This window comes from Platalea leucorodia, assembly GCF_965183815.1.
Source record: "Platalea leucorodia genome assembly, chromosome: 1".
Classification (NCBI taxonomy): Eukaryota; Metazoa; Chordata; class Aves; order Pelecaniformes; family Threskiornithidae; genus Platalea; species Platalea leucorodia.
This window is the reverse complement of record NC_138823.1, coordinates 108,690,925-108,709,044: the sequence shown is the minus strand read 5'-3', so window position 1 is coordinate 108,709,044 and position 18,120 is coordinate 108,690,925. Positions and strand designations below refer to the sequence as shown.

The window sequence follows — 18,120 nt, the reverse complement described above, 5'->3', positions numbered from 1 at the left end:
CCATCCCTTTGCTCCCCCCTCCCTATTGTCCAAATTTGATTGATAGATTCATAAATCCTGGCAAAAGGATTTACCATTCCATGCATCTTTTTCTTCAGTTTGTTTAGGTAAACATTATCTTATCTTCTTAGATATGTCTGATGTTGTGTCTTCAGAATTTGTTTCTGATACAGTCATTTCCATTCTGAACCATTCCTATTAGCTTTTTTGCTTTTGCGCTCTATGTCCGGTTTTGTTTACCTTAAGCAAGAACAAAACTTGAGTATTAATTTTGCTAACACCTTTACCTCTGCTCCTCATTTTATGTTGTCTCTTAATTTCTGTGGTGTAGTGAAAGGATCTTTCTGTTTAATATTTTTTGCCCAATCCACAGGTATATTCACTCTCTTTCTACCTGAAACTTTGCTTGCTGATCATCCCCTTGGTTCAGACTGTAAGTTAATAAGAGGTTGCACTTAGGGAGGATCTGTGCAAAAATAGGGAATATCACATCGTGCATGTAGACCATGACACTTCCTCTATACCTAATCTTTTCTCTGTTCCAATAACGTGTGATCAGCCCTGCTGCTTAAGGAGAGGATAACATGCCCTTTATTGAGCCATAAGCAAGGAGTATAGGATTGTTCAGATTTTCACTAACAGAAGAACTTTTCATTAAGGTTAGGGCTATTTCTATTTAGGAAACTACTCGTAAATTCCTTTAAAAAAAAAAAAAAAACAAACCAACAAACCACACAAAATTATTTTTTTCCTTTTTTTAAAAAAACATCAAGCCCATCTAGTAATTATGGTAAAGCAAATTGTCTAAATACTCTATTTCTTCACTATAAAAACTTAATACGGTTCTAGACAGCACATGCAAAGCATCACAGTTAAGAAGCACTACTGTGCATTCCAAGAGTGTGTTATCCTATTGAGCAGTCAGTATTGAAATAAGCTGCTGTTCCTGAAACATGGAATCAACTTGTAATAAACTGGAGACTTAATCAGACCCAGCAACTACCCGATGCATCCACTAATTTCCTGATTTGTGCTGTTTCCAGGCCTTTGTCAGCAGAAGTTGGCAGAAATGTGGATGTATTTGCTGGCTCTGTAACTTTAAATGACATTTTTTTTCGCTGTTCTTTCCTCTTCCATTCCCCACTTTGTTCTTTTCCCTGTTTTTTAGCACTTGAGAGCTCAATACTGTCATTACAGTACTTAGTGTTCGACTCTTTCTACAAAACTTTGTTCATTTATGACTTTTATGGTCTTTTAAAATGCATCAGTACACTTACAGTCTGAGAAGACATGTTTATTTTAAATTCAGAATTTAGGTAGGAATATGAATAGTGTATAACTTGTAGATGTCTGAATTGATGAACTTTCCCCGGAATAGAAATGCAGCATCTCACTTGGGCATAGAATGGGTCAGGTCACTCGCTCAGGTATTTCAAACATTATGTCAAGATGTCGCTGTCAAAGGCAAGTGCATAGTTACAGCTCCATACAGCAATTTTCCAGCATAGCCCTAGGGGTTTAATGCTGCTTTCAGGAATACAGCATTGCATAGCTCTGATTAGAGCCAACTTCTTATATATTCTCATCATTTACTGCTATAGTTCTTTTTCCCTTAACACAACAAATCCGTGAGAAGTCATCCCTCAGCGCTCTCATTTATGGATGATGTGCAAAGAAAGCAGAGCTGACTTACTGATTGACCTGTTGGAGCAAAAGATAAGGTACTCAGTATTCGTGTTGAGAAGATTTCTAAAATCCTTCCTCTTAGGAGCACTCTCACGAGTGAGCAAACCACCTTCCTAAACACAGGCAGTGACTTAGATGTCTAGGTATTCTGCTGAGATACACTGGGGTTATTTGGAAGTAGAGCCAAAGAACCAGAGCTACAGTTGTAAAATATAAATGAGCATTCAGAAACTTTTCATATATATTCTTTAATACTGGCCATTATATGCTATCTTACACTGACACCTAACTTAGGTAGGTATATTTTGATTTCATAACCATCTTTTATCCTGTATGAAAAGGTAATATAAAGATGCACTGTTTTTTAAAAATAGCTTTTGTTAGCTATGGATTAAATGAGAGACAGTGAGAGCCACATGGTATGTGGTAGTTCTGGATTTCGTAAACATAGTACTTGAGTAACAGTCTTTTTTAAAAAAAAAAATCATGCCATCTCATTCTGTATTATTTGTATTCATTTCTGACATGTAATTTTTCCATTTTTCTGTTTACAGTACCACTCCATAGATCCAGGTTAACACTTTAAAATGATGGTCTTTTGTTGGATTTTGGAATCATGGATGGAGTGCAAAGTGTTTTGAGCCACATTATTTGACTCAATTATTAAGTCTAAACATGGTGATTGATTTGTCAGCCCAGACAAAATGGGCCCCAGCATAAATGTAATCGGATAGGATTTTTGTATTTTTGTTCCCAAGCATTAGCTATCTGCCATCACTGAACCCAAAGGCAAAAATACTAATCAGTATACCTGAAGAAGCATATATGAATTTGTATATGAACCTTTTACTCTATTTGTTTCTGTGGCCTAGAATATCTGGTTTCTAATGTACAAGTAACTGTTACCAGAACACTTGGGTAGACCTTTATCTAAACTTATTCTCTGAACTAAGTTCAGAGCTAGAAGATGAATAGCTAGCCCTAGGGCAGGGTTAATCTCATAGACAGGCAGCTGTGCTCTAGGCACCTAGAGTGCGATTCCGTTTCCTGAATTGAGGTACCCAGCACCAGCTGAGAGACCTCAGGCATGCTGCCTGGCCACCAGCTCTTGGCTCATCTCAGACCTCTGCACGTTGTGTCACATCTCCGGGGTTGATGGGGATGACTTGGTTATTCCAGCATGTCTGTCACCAGGCACTTCAATTTAGAACCTAAATTAAGTTCTTGAACCCTTTTACCCCAACTCAGGAAAGCATCTAATTTCAAGATGGCACTTACATTTTAGCTATTTAACCTGATTCTACTTAAGTGAGTGCATGATGTTAAGTATGTGATTAAGATGTGCTTAATGTTCTGTAGCAAATTCATACTTCTGTGACTTGTTTCTTCTGTGTGTAAGATTAAACCTCTAATGGTAGATGTAGGGGCAGCACCCCGTCCCTTGCAATGATACCATGTGGCGAGGCGTACTTACCAGAATGCCGCCTTAGCATTGCGAGCTGCAGCATCCCACCTTCAGGGAGCCATTTCTGCTGCCTCCTGTTACGCGGATGGAACCCGTGAGGGAGGGATGTGCCACTCTTTCTGCGCTGCAGACCCAGGCATGATGGATTAGCCTGGTCACTGTAGATAGGAAGACAAGTAGGGCTGACTATCCAGCTGCAGCCCAGGGGGAGATTTTAGCTCTTCTGTGAGATGCTGTCTACTCTGCCTTCTCGACGCTTAGCACTATTTGCCTTTCCAGCGTGGCACAAACCACAAATCACACCAGGACTATGGCAAGCTGTTGGGAGAAAGAGGCTTTTGGGTACTCACCTGCCTTCAGCCCTTTCTCTGGCTTTTACAGTAGCAGTTGGTTTCCTATGTGTTGTTATGACAGCGAGCAAAAGTAAGGTTTCCTCAAGTGCTGTAATTCCAGTAAGAACATCAGTACTTGAGATATACACTGTGAAGCTGTTATAAAGCCCAGCATAGTCATCTGCTGCTCGAGATAGCTTGCAAAAAAATAAATTCAGTAGTGTCTATAAACATGTTCTTTAATTTTTCACTCTCTACATCTCTTAGGGATGGAGGATGTTCATCATTTTGCATACATCAATGCAAGTGCAATTCAACTTAGTACTGACATATAGTCTAATTGGCTTTAAAATGGAATTTTGTTTTTTGAGTGCTAATTTTCAGGTAATGACTTTCTAATTGATTTTCTTTTTATGAAGGACCATTGATTCGTTCCCTTCAATGAAACTCAGTTGGCTTCCCAAGAGAATTTATGAAAAGCTGCTGAAAACAAGGATCTATCACTGCTGCTTTCTTTCTACCTTGCTTTGCTCTCCATTCTGTCTAAAATCTATTCCTTTAGACTTAGAAGGCTTAGACTAACAAGGCTAAACAATTGTATTGTGTATATATATGAGTATGAAATGGTGTCTTTGAAAAAAAGGCATCCTTATTCAAAGATGGATTGAACTTTTGTGACATTCTTCCTAAAAACTAGATATTCACCATGGCCTACGATATATTAATCTGACAGCTATTTAACATTTGTACCAGAGTTATTCTAAGCACTCAGCTTGGATTACACAGAGATTATCTGAACTGATGTTATTTTACAAAAAGAGGAATGCCAGTTTTTAAATGGAAGTATAAGCTCTTGTGTTATCATATTACTTGTATCATTGAGTTAAGTCATACCTGAGTTTATATAAAGCACCGTGGAGACTGCCTGAAAGTTTTCTGTTAAGAATACAATATAGCAATCCCAGCTAGGTAATAATGCATAATGTGAGTGATAATTGGAAACCTTTCGGTGATCTGACAGCAAAGAAGAGGTTGAACCCTGATGTTTAAGACTGACACAGCAAGAGAATGAATACCCATGATGTTATTTTAGTCTGATTTTACTCATCCATCGGGGGGGGACGGACGGACAGACGGACACAAAAGAAAACTAGTGTATTTAAAAGACAGCCTGTACAAATTTTGTAAGCCAGATCATGTTGTCAATTTGCAAGCTGTTCCAGACAAATTACTGGTTTCACTTAATTATCTGATTATTTTGATGTTATGGAAGTATAGCCAGTGTTTTCTCATCCTAGTTTTCCAGGTTCTTGCAAAGGAGAAGTTATCCATGATAGTGAACCATTCTTTTATATAGTACAAAAGATGTAATGAGATCCAGTGACTGGAGGAACAAACCAGACAAAGCCCAAGTAGAAATAAAGCATCTTTTTAACACTGAATATAAGTAACCATTGGAAGAGCTTCCGTAGGGGTGTGATAGATTTGATTTTCCATCACTTTCAGTTTTGAAATCAAGACTGAATAACCTTATGAATGTTGCAGTGTAGCCCAGACTGAGAACTCATTATTTGAACTAGTGCATGGGAGTTGGTACTCTGTGTCTACTGAACTCCAGACTAGATTATCATAATGCTTCCTTCTGGCCACAAAAGTCAATGAGTCTCTGTCATTTGATTTATTTCTTTTTTTTTAGCGAGCAGGGATATAAACACAGTGCATGCATTGTTTCTGTTTTTAAAGGATTGGCGCATAAATAATAGCTAAGGAATTCTCAGCAAACACTTCTGAGAGTATTATCTCCGCTTTACAGATGGAATGAGTTTCAGAGACATTGGGCTGTTAGTCTAAGTTCACACATTTAGTAAGCAACAAAGCACAACTGCCAAGAGTCATTCCTGGCTGCAATGCTTGTGCTATTACAAGTATTTACAGAGCTTTATCAAAGGGCTGTAAAGAGGTTTCCTGCAGGTGCCTCCTGCAATCCTATAGAGAAACGGGGTAACGTGATAATAGCCTCTTCCTTCTGAAGAACTCCAAATTTGTTCTGAGCACTTGCAAGCATGTTTTCAAAATACTGTCAGTGGGTAACTAAATTACGCTAGAAAGCAGAGGAAGTGAAAGATAGGGAGATCCTGGTTCCTTTGCCTTTCCACTCCTCCTTCCTAAAAATAACCACAGAGAGTATTTTTGCTTTCTCTCATATTGGTTGTAGAGAAAGGTATATACCAGACTAATAAATAGCAACATGATCGTGGCGTCTTCACTACAGAAGCCGGTGATAGTAAGAACACCTGCCGTTACTGGAAAACGGCAATTGCAGTGTGACGTAGCTTTGGAAGAAAGAATACGCAAGAAGATTCACTGTGTGTCTACCAGCTTTTTCCTGATCAATTTGGGTCTTTGCATAGGAACAGAAGCGCACTCCACTTTTTCTGTGCTGCTGCAAATCCGTGTCACGGGCAAGTAAATCATGTAGGACAAATATTGGGCCTCAGTAATAAAGATCTTTGTGTATCAGAATTTCCACCTTCTGCTTCTACACAAGTAGTAAAACACATGAGGCTGTTAATGGCACAGGTGTTGTTCTGTTGACTTCCAACTCTTCCTTTCATTCAGTGGCTGTAGAGACCCTCAGCCCTGCTCAGTGATGGACTCAAGAGACTGCGATGAGGTCACGCTAAACTCAGAATGTCGCTGCCTCCTTGGTCAGGGAAGCATGCCTCCTGGCTGCCAAAAATAAACAAACCAGAAATACCCGAACCAGATAAAATTGCCCATGCTGCGTGAGGGAAAAAAATGACTTGCACACAACTAGTGATCAATTGGCTCTAAATGTTCAATCCCCTAAGATTTATAACACAGGTTTAAAATTAAATTTAGGAAGTTTCTGTTGCAAGCAAATTAGGCCATTAAATCACTTTACTATGCATTTTATGAATTGTAAGGAAAAGAAGAAGCAGACAGGTGATCAAAATTTTAAAATCCTTCCCTCTTCCAATTGTTGTTTTCAAAATAGATTCACCTTTGCTGATTATTAAACAAGGTTTTCAATATATGGAAGTCCTCCTAATTCAGATGCTAACAGCTATTTGAGGGCATTTGACCTAAGAGATGACTATACAGTCACTTTCAGAACAGTACTTGATGTAAACCTAAACAAAACAACATTATAGGGAAATTAGAGAGGCATGCTATCTCTGTCAAAGGAAAAAAATATAACTCCTGAAAGAATACCGTTGGAAAAGAGGTAATGGGATGAAATCAGATTATTTACTTTAGAACAGAAATAACACCTTCAGTAGTCTCGTTTGTTAAGACATTTAATGGTTTACTAAATTCCCAGGGTTTGCAATCAGAGATTACTTCTTACTCTAAACTTCTGATAGGGACATCAGGCACTTTCTGCGTGAAGGCTGAGTTGCCATTTCACATTGTCAGAATGGACTTAGGCAGAGACAAGTATTCTGCAGTCTGTCCAAAGTCTTTCTGTCATTTTCATCTTAGCAAGGGAAAAAAAAAAAAAGAAGTTAACTGAAAGAAATCCCTGAAGAAGGAGGTAGCTCGTAACAATTCACATATTACTTTGCACATTCCTTTATAAAATATTCCCGTGGCTTTCTGGTATCATTACAAAAGGCCAAGTGGTTAAAACTGTCCTTATTTCCCTAGAAAGGTGAGCAGCTTTTAGGTGCAAGTTGAAGGACAGGCAGGCATGTTTGAAGACTGTCACATATTGTAATTCTGCTTTTGGGGATTTCTTAGTAATACTGCTTTGATCAGTTTGAAAGGATTATTCTAAAGAGTCCTACTCCACGTATTCTGCTTGAGATAGGAATTTTGTGTTTGCTTGCAATTTTTCTTATGATTCTTTGTGTTTGGAGCCCTTTTAAACTTGTCCTGAGTTCTAGAAAGGATCCACATTGATGTTTCCCGTATTTATATTTGGTTTATATTTGGTCCTGGGCCACCGAGCAAAAGGTTCTAAACCTGTGATCCTCTGTCAAGAAGATCTTGACTTGAGGTAGTGATCTTCATAATATGGGCCCTGCCTAGGGCAAATAGGAGGAAAGAAAAGGAAAATGGCTAGAAATTTCCTGTATCCTAGGTACCGCTGGTAACTGCGTCAGCCATTGGAGTGGCTGAGTTTAGTGCATGGAAAGTATTTGAGATAAGTTATTTTTATTTTCTTCCCTCTTGACATATTCAGGGAGTACTGCACCTACAGCCAGAAACCAGGACATGTATTAGTGTTAAATGGTAATAGTAATACTTCTCCTTTTTTTTTTCCTCTAGGCATTGTCTGCTAAATCTTAGGACTTAATACTATACATATATTTTATTCCTTTCATAAACATGACAACTTGGAAGCATACAAAAACAAAACTATAGAAAACTATATTAGATGCATACTTTTCAAGTTTCTGTAGTTTTGTAATGTTTTAATATGTTTTAAGGACAGCTGACGACATGTTTAAGGAAAGCTTATTATTTCGTTGTTATCCAGTCTTACTTCCCATTATTGGGAAGCTCATTTGAGTTATGGAGAACTGCAAATGCTATTTGCAATTAACTATAATCCCAGCATTAAACAGATACAGAAAGTATACTGGAAAAACACCTGATTTTTAATTTTTTTTCTTAAAAGTTTGTTTATTGTTATCTCAATATACAATATTAACTTCAAACTTAAAGCAATTAATATACAATACCCAGACTTTATTCCTCACAGCTTGATTTACAATTGTATTCCTGTAACAAAGTATTTCAGATATGGCACGTGTTTTGGTTAAGGGTTGTTTCTTGCAGGCTAATAGTCTAGGCAGAATTGCAATGATCTGAAAAGTAGTCTTTGGACATTTCTGTGATTTCACATAGGGATGAAAACCCCTCATAACTGAGAACTGTTTATCTTAAAAATTGACCATCCTGATTTCCTCATCACTCGAAAGGAAAGAATATGAAAAGAGCAAGCATGGTAATTTTGATTTATAGTTATAAATTGAAGTCACAAATTAAGGCTTTCTATCATGGGCAGAGAATGTTGTTTATATAACTGAATTAAGAGCTCAAAAGCTTTCTTTATTTAGTTGCTATGTCCCTACTGAATATAGAAGATTCTAAACAGTATTGAAAATAGGTTTTGGTTTTGTACTTTTTCCTGCAGGGAGTTTCGGAGTTTTATAATCCGATGCACTAAGTGCAGGGGGTGTGGAATGACATTGCTGAGTTTGTACCTGCCTCTCAGAAGTGCACTCGCTAGTAAGAGCCTCAACTTCTTGGGTTGCAAAGTTTCATATAAGTAACCCAGCAGAGTAGTGGAGTTGTGTAGAAGACACACAACGAGCTTTGAGACCAGACTGGTGTAAAAGGAATAAATACTGTTCTGAAAATTACTTAAAAGCTATTTAAAAAGCATCAAAGCGTGTGAAAATTGCCAAGTACATCAGTACTAGAGAGGAAAAGGAACCAAGGACCACGCTGGGTCCCTCTGTGGTTGCGCTTCTTCTCAAGGTGAGAGCTGCTGTTACTGTTGAGCTCTGGAGCCCAGCAGCCAGTGATCAGGCAGCTGTTGCTGTTATTGCAGTCATGGCTGCAATGGTATTTAGTTAGTCTGGAAGCACATTCTTCCTGTCTCTCTTTCATTCTACAGAAGATGTAGCAAAAGTAATTTTTGTCTATTAATGAATAAAACCTCACAACTCCCTGGGACAAAAGCAGTTTTTATTCTGGCTCTATAACCATTTCACACTGTTTTTTTGTGTTCTTTTTCTGCTAACGTGAATCAGTCACCGGGCAACTTTTGGAACTAAGTTGTTGATTATATTCTTCATTTTGTAGAATACATTTATATTACACCCAGGAAAATTTATGTTTTACTGTGTAGCCAGTGAAGAGTGGCAAGCTTTTAATTTAGTTCCTATCTCCCACTTTGCTTCACTGACCACAAAAGGCTCAGATTTCTAATTTAGGCACCCATGTGAATACTTGACTAACTGCTTAATAAGTATTATTTTATTTTTACAACCCCATAAAACAAATGAATTTTTACTCCCTATTTTATATGTGGAAATGAGTCAGTGAAAGATTAAGTCAAAGCTACCTAATTATCTTTTGTGCCCCAGAAACTATACTAAGTTTCCTTGAAGTTTTTTGCAACTTATTTGTCTAGCATCACATGGGAGCTCTGGGTCAGTCACAAAGAGAATCCAGCTCCTGTGCTATAGGGCACACCCTATATGTTATCGTCTCATGCAAATAAAGGAACCAGCTTGAAGGCATCAGTCTTATTCATTATGAACCCCCAAGTTATCCCTGGAGTGGGTCTTCCCCATGACCTGAAGTGTCTAAGAGTTAAAACCTGTTTAGTTTATTTAAGACTAAGAGCAAGTTAACGATTACTCCCCAATGTGTTAAGAAATTTTTACTCATGGTGCAATCAGTTGATCTTGACAGCAAAGATGCAACATTATTCAATGGTTGGAAGGTTGTATTTTCACAAATTCAATCTAGGTGTAAATACTGGATCTTAAATCTCGGGAACAAATTGCCAAAGACAAGGATAGACTTTCATTTGCAAAAGTTTCCAAATCAAGCTCAGCTGTTTTTCTTGTTGAATGTAAATATAGTTAAAAATGAAAAAAACACCCCAAAACCTCAGGGTACTGCAACCTCAAGTTTTTAGGGTATCAGGATGGACAATCGTAATATCTCTTTGGGTACTGTATGAATCTCTGGGGAGTATATAGCATGTAATTATGGAAATAAATGAATATAATAATGTTATTCAGGGATTCATTAAGACTCTTCAGGAAACCTTTTAATCTTTCAGTGTTGACTTGACTTAATATTTCTGGTGTATATTTTAGGTTTTAAAAAAAATTGAAAATTTTCACCATTTTGTGTCATCTTGAACAAAGCCTACATGGTTCACCACGGGGGTTGAAATCTCTTGTTCATTATGCAGACCTGAAAATCATCTGCTAACTTTGTGAATATCAGTAGTAGAAGTTTTTCATGTTATATTTGGTGTCCACACCAAAAGGGGATCAGATATTTGCTCCTGAGCTATTTGGCACATCTCTGGGATATTATGTTCGATTTCAGGATGTGGAGAAGCGCGAGTCTGTTGCTGCCTTTGCTGTGATGCCGTCTGTGATGTCCCATAAAGTACAACTTGGCAGTATCCATATGTTTGTGTCCTCTTGTTCTTGAGTCGAAAGGTTAGGGGAATAGGGGGATTAAGTGGATTTGCCGGGAAAACAATCAAACAAAAAACCCCAGTCTATACACATGTATACTCTCAGATGTCCTACCTCAAATATTCATGTAATATAAAGTTATAAAATATTAGTGTATTATGTTATAAAAATCAATAATGTTATGTTGCTGAATCATTTGGTTTTGCTGGGAGATGTGAAAGGGTAAAAGGCAACAAATACAGCTTTTAGCATTATTCTTTGGATGTAGTGATAATTACACGATGCTATACATCTAATTATAATGCATACATAGTTAGAATATGTTTTTAGCATACAAAGAGAGAATTTGAACCTGAAAGTAAACCCCCTGGGAATCAGTAGAGAATTTAAGAGAGTAATGTGATCAAAATTATGGTTCTGTTTAAAAACTGCTAGGAAATATTTTGAGCATAGAAAAGAGGTGTATTCAGTTGTATTGAAAGCCTGTTACTAGATGGTAATAAGATGCATATTTCTTCTCACTGACCACCTTACAAATATGTAAAATATTTAGATTTCCTTCTCTTTATCAAAGTTTGATTGAAATTGGCCCAGTGAGCTCGCTCCAAAGTTAAGATCGAAGACTGACAGGCAGAAAGACACATGGACGCACATACACATATTCAGTACAAGATTGCATAAGTGTTCTGCTATTAACAAACAAAAAAATTAAAATAGAAGAATGATATAAATGCAGTGATCATTGCTTGCATATTGGTTTTAAAGGGTCTTGAACTGATACAGTGAGAGCAGCAGTGTCTCAATTTTCTTGACTTAATTAACCTACTGTTCTTGTTTCTCTCTTCATTGGAGATCGCATTGGAAATCACTGCAGTCCTTATATATTAATTTAAGACCTGATTTAAAGTGGGTACTTGACCAAGTTCCTTACTTTGAGTACGTGAGTAGTTTTTCAGAAATCGGTGGTACTACACTCATAACATAGGTAACTTGCTTAACTGAGATGTGTGGCTGAAGGAGGGATGTGGGTAGCTGTAAATTGGGAGTTCACCAGTATCACTGGTAGTGAAATCAAGTTCATATGAGCAGAGAGTACCACCAGCAGCATTATAATGTTTATTTTATCCACATGTTGTTAATCCTGAGCTCTTAGGAGCTCTGGTCATTTTATAACTGTGAGTCTCAAAAATGAGATTCAGCACTTGTTGAAGGTATCATTTGGGGGTTTCATCATTTGGGATAAGGAAAATACCTGCTATAGCTTCTAATTGCTTTCAGATACTGTTTTTCTATTTAGATGCATTATTGTGTGAGATGATTATGAAGGATGCTATAGAAATGTTGTTATGCTGTGAACAGGTTTGGTTTGGTTTGGTTTGGTTTTAAGGAAAGAGTAGAGTATGCAAGCTGAAGTGTTACTGATTGTGCTGTTCAATACAGAGTATGAAGACCTGTTTTTTTAAGCAAAAGACTGCCGCTTCTTATCACCTATTCTTACTCCACGCAGCACTAGAACATGAAAGTACAGGACCATCTCAAAACTGAGCTAAAATTGACCAAACCTGAATTTGTTGCTTTCTGACCCATTCATTTTTTTCTGCTTGTTTGCTATTTTTCTTTCCTTCTGCAACCAGTTTTCTTACCAACTGTTGTTTTTTCCTCTCCCCCCTTCCTCCTTGAAGCTAATCTCATAACATTTTCCTTTACCCAGTCCTTTTGTTCTTGCTATTTCAGTTTACATCATACATTTGATTCAGTTTACATCATACATTTGATTTTCATAGGTATCCAGCAGAGAAATGTTTCAGCAGCAATGAGGTACTTAGAGCTTGACTCAATTTTCTAATGAAGTTAAGGGGCTTTCTTGGGAAAACGTTCCTGTGGTAAAACAGGAACACTTTTTTGAAACATCTTGATTTCCCTGAAATCTACTGTGGATTTTAGTCAACTTGTGCAGAACCAATATGTGATGTGAATTTTTCCTGGATTTGGACTGCCCTCCTATGCCAAACACCCTTCCACAGCACTGCTGGCCAAGAGCTCCCAGCACCGAGCCTGCCCTGCTCCTCTCCTGGATGGTGCAGAGTCTTGCGAACTCAAAGGAAGAACAAAGTTTTCCAGATTTTCTTTGCTCTGCAGGCAGAGGCCTGACAGCCATAACCAAAGCTATCAATTTCTCAAGTTTGTAACCCTTCTAGGTTTTGGAAAAGTATTTTTTTTTTTTTTTTTTAATTTTGGGGATTTTCTGTAAAATAAAAATTTTAAGGTTTAGCCAGCTTCTTGCTTAACTCACCTTGGAGTCCTCAAAGAAAACCCAATTATATTTCCCATAGACATCTTCTATCTGTCTGTGGATGTTTCCATATTTGATAATACCACAATTTTATTTCTGATTATGAGAGCCATTTATAGAGCTCTAGTACCATGGAACATAGACTCTGTAGCGTTTTCACTATTGCTGTGTCAAAATAAAGCTAGAAGCCTAGGGTTTTTTCATAAATTCAGACCCATAAATTATTCCCTCCTTTGCTTAAAATGCCAATGGCAAAATATAACTGTCAAGAAATATAATAGTAAGTATATAATTAAAGTAATGGAAAAAATTACTAGTAATTAAAGAAAGTTACGAAAAAAAATTAGTTCTTCCTCTTTTAACTGGAAAAGAAATGTCATCCTACTATTCGATGCATTGCCCTATTTTTACATCACATTAGAAAGAGCATACATTCAAGTAATTTTAATGCTTGTCTCTGAATAAATCATTAATTTGGATGGAGAATTCTTCACCTGAATTAAGTCAGGTGAAGAGTTAATTTTCCCCATAAGCAAGTTAGGTTATCTGGTATATGTGTGATGATATTTTTGGGTGAAGTGCAGGTTTTTTTCTCTGCTTCACTAAGAGTTGAAAGATTGCAAATGTCTTTTTGTTCATTTGGTGGAGTTTCTGACCAACATTCTTTCATTCTTTTCCTTTTTGGTTAAAGTAGGAAAACTTCCACTTTTGTTCACTTAATAACGTTTCTTTTCATTCCGTCTTGAGCCTCCTTACTTCAGAGATAATTTTTCTAATGCTGAGAATTTCTTTTTAATCCTTTATTGTAAAAGGTGATCAAAGCATTTTCCCAAAATGAGATTTTGTAATGGTCTTGCTGTATCCATAAAGTTGAGTACTGAATGGTATTGCAGAACTGTCCTTTTACAGGAAACTAAACCCATTTTTGTCAGTTTTACTTAAATAATACTATTAAGCTGTATGTTACTTTACTACTGTACAATACTACTATATACATATATATACTATATATACATATCGTATATATGTACCATACTACATATTAGTATAGTACATATGTATATACTACATATTAGTATATACATATATATTACACATAATATACACATTAGTATATACATTATATATACACATTAGTATATACATTATACACATTAGTATATACATATATACTATATATACACACTACATATTAGTATAGTACATATGTATATACTACATATATACTATATGTATATACTAATATGCACTACTACTATAAATTTAAAATTTAGCTTTAACATTTATAATTATTGATTAGAATATCGTTGTTCTGTAAATGCCGGAAAAAAAATTGAGTCTGAATCTTAACTTTCCCTGACTTTTCTTCCAAATGTCACAAAAACTTACCTTCACTTCTCTCAGGGTCTTTGTTTCTGAAAGGAAAATTATATTGAATATCTCTACTGTGTCTCTATGTACAGTAGTGTGGCTGAAGCGTATTGATAAAGCCAAAGTGAATTTTAAAGACCATACAGCTTCTTTTTGCTGCTACTTCTGCTGAAGAAATCTCCTATGCCAAAAGCGCTTTTTTTTTAACTTAATTAGTTGGCCCACTAAAATATATTACCTGTCCTATAAACCTGCCCTAGTGATTTTTGAAAAATACTTGGAGCTGAACAGATTTTACTCTTAAGGAAGCCAGCTGCAAAACTCTTAGTGAGTGCTTTTGAAAACTCTACTCAACGTATGTTTTAAAGCAGTACTTGGAAAGGATTTGGGGGCATAGTTTCTTACCTTTCTTCATTCTTATTACTTTGCTGTCCTCTGGAGCACTGTCTTTGAAAAAAGTGGTTGTTACTCACAACACCCCCGATCTTTTCATTGCAATGGAAGCTGAAACTTATAAAACAGCTTACAGAAGTCAGTATCCAATACAAGAGAAATGGCTTGTAGAACAGAGGATTTTGGAGTTGGACTGGTGAGACAGTGCTACGTGTTTTACAGACAAGTGAGCCGTTTTGGTCATTTTCCCAGTTTGGGCTAAAGAAAAAACCACGTTACTCATGAAAAGCACTGGCAAGAATACTTAAGCGAGTTCATGAGATTAATAATCTGAAAAACTTGTTTAATTTATACAGGTATTTCCACCCTTTTCTGAAAAATAGTTTTGTAAGGGGGCTTCTTACTGTACATTTCTATATTTCTTTTAGCCAGAGATTCACTCCCTGTTTAAAACAAATCTCCTATTAGAGATGTGGGTCTAAATTATACCTTTAAATCTTATTAAACTGTTTGTTAACCTTAGCAAACATGTGGCTTTGAAAATTGTGTAAACTCAATTTTTAATGAGAACCTGCCTTTCTGAGTCCACATACAATTCTCGGTCAGAAAAGGAGATTTTGCAGCAATAGCACATAATTCACAAGGTCTTGTAAATTGATTTTTCAGCCTTGCAGGGATGGATTTTGGCCTGATGTTTGCATTATCCACAGAGCGTGTATTACTGTACCACATTTATCTAAATGAAGGCTGTATTTAAAAGATATTGTTCTGCTGGAGGCTAAAGGGAATGCATTTTAATAATTGACAGACTGCCTTATTGTCTATTGACTGTGTTTATGCATTCAGCAAGAGTTACTGGATCATATACCAATAGAAACCTTCTAAATATCAAACACCTTCTGGTTTCAGCTCTAAGCCTTTCTGACAAAGGACTGGTAAAGCACAAGTTAGGGCACAAAGTTTGGAGAGCTACAGAAAATCATTCTGATTTTGAGAATCAGTTTTTGTCAATCATTTAATCAAATTACATGGAATATATCATGCCCTCTATATTCAGCTTCCTTTTCCCCTAATACTTTTAGCAAATTAAATAAACAAACGAATCCCAAAACAAAACAAGCAGCAAAAACCTACATTAAGAGAGTTTTGATAAGATTATGCCAAGCATCACAAAATTAAGACATGCCCAAACAGAAATTGCTCTTGAAATATGGAGCATTACCTTGCATGCTCACTAAAATATATTTTTTTAGAGGATCAAAATCTTTATTCCCTCCATGAAGTTCTGTGATTCCTAGAACAAGACTAAGAGCATAGGCAGCTGTTCAATAGGATTTTTTGTCCTCATTCAGTGTATGCTTTCCTTTGTTGTTTATTGTCTTCTATTCAGCTCAGAGACGTAACTGTTAATTTCCTTATAAACACCACTCAAATATCTAAGTGCTCCATAGGCATTAATTAATGTATCATACAAGCTCAGTTATAAAGTGAGGAGTGCCGTCATCATCATTTAGCACATTAATAGCTGCAGTGCAGAAAAATTAAGGTGAATGTAACCATTAATATAGGAAATATATTTTTGGAGTCCACCAAGGAAGGGATCCTGTGGACCTTCCTTATGTTTCCCACTACCTATACCTACTGTGCACTGTAGAAAATAATTATTCATCTAAGATACCCTTTTGGAGTTAAGACACTCTGGGCATGTAGTTAGGTATTGCTACATCTGTATGCAAAGGGCCAACTTAAATTTTGTCTCTTTCAAATTTTTGATGACTATATTTTGCAGTAGTATTCCTTACAGCCCAGTTGATTCTTTCTTTGTTTTTCATTCCACTATGGGTATTTATTGTAGGATTTTAAATGGATTTATTTAGGTGGCAACTGTGTAGATACTACTACGGAGTATTTTTGTCGCTGTAGCAAAAATATCTTTTTTTATGAGGATGCACAAAAGTTTCTTATTTTTATAGGCTCTCTAGTAATGGGTCACCTTTTCTCTGTTCATTTATGACTATTCTGTTCACTGTTACAAGACACTCATTCCTATTGAAAATTATCTATGAAGAGATGTGAAAGTTCCTCTGAAAATTTTGAGGATGCCTGAATGATAGTCTTTAACATCTGCCATCAGTGAATGAATGGATTGTCCATAAACTGACAAGACAACAAAATAGTCTGTTAACTAATAGATGTTGTTTACTTTTAAGCTTGATGCTGTGAAATATTTTACCGATAGGTACAAAACTACAAACCAAGTGCTAAATATTTACTTCATTGATTCTCAAAACTCCCTTGAGAGCTCTTGTGTCCTTTCCCGACTTCCAAAGTTTTATTAACCAAAACCAGGCTGTGCTGTGGGTGACAGCTATGGTTAGGAAAGAGACTGGACACTCACGTTCTAGCGAGTAGTACATCAGAAGTAAAGGAAGATTTTTAAATTCTTAGCAATTTGAGAAATTGAAGGGGTCCCTGTTCATTGTAGCAAGCAAGTTATTTCAGTGTTCTTATTTACAGGAAAACGACTGGTGTGTGTAATCTGACCGATAGAGGATGGGTATCTTCTTCCCCAGAAAACCCACTCTGGGTTGGACACTTTTATTAACACGTTAATAACCGAGTAACAGATTAGTGATGCAAAATGGATTGCTTTCTTACCTAGCAGCAGCTGTTCCATGTTTTCAACATATCTGCTGTGGACAAAGAGGTCTCAGTGCTACTGTTTTGGTATTCTTGTGAAAGTTTGTAAATCAACTGTTCATTTGGTCACTAGCAAAGAAACATATAAACCAAATGCCAGTGTAACCTAGGCACTCAGAGGACTTGGCTACCTAGTGTTTTCCTTTAGAACAGAACCTTTATAGCAGGTGAGATAGATGTAATACAATAATTTTCTTCTTCTTTCCCTTAGGCATTTCCTGGAAATACAAACTCTGATAGCGTGGTCCGGCATGATTTACAACATCCAGTTATTGCTCGCTATGTACGGATAGTTCCTTTGGACTGGAACGGAGAGGGCCAAATTGGGTTAAGAATTGAAGTCTACGGTTGCTCCTATTGTAAGTTTTTCCATTATTATCCTTTTTTTTCTTCCCCTAAAAAAAAGCTGGTTTTGGATCTCAGATTAAATCTGAATCTCAAGTACTTTTTGCTTAGATAGATTAAGATGTTCCAGGATTGCTAATTATATTGCCCAGGGCTTCATGAAATATTTATTGTAACCTTAACTCTGAGTTGCTAGTTTGTTCTTCTCTGGAAGATGCAACATTGGAATTCACGGTAGTACTTTGAAGTTGCTCCTTTTGATCTTCATGGTTGCTTTTGCAGAAGACTTTTACTATTATATAAGCTTGAACAGGCCAGTTGAGAGAAAGACAG

At 36.6% G+C, this 18,120-nt stretch overlaps 1 protein-coding gene across 1 annotated transcript in view; it reads left to right on the top strand.

Annotated features, from left to right (window-relative positions):
- CNTNAP2 (contactin associated protein 2) overlaps window positions 1–18,120 on the top strand; it is a gene marked incomplete at both ends in the record, with an annotated part of 1,183,012 nt that overhangs the window by 498,513 nt on the left and 666,379 nt on the right. Inside the window, one exon of the mRNA XM_082307127.1 lies at window positions 17,654–17,801. Coding sequence (XP_082163253.1) covers window positions 17,654–17,801 — 148 coding nt within the window. The remainder of the gene's footprint in view (window positions 1–17,653; window positions 17,802–18,120) is intronic.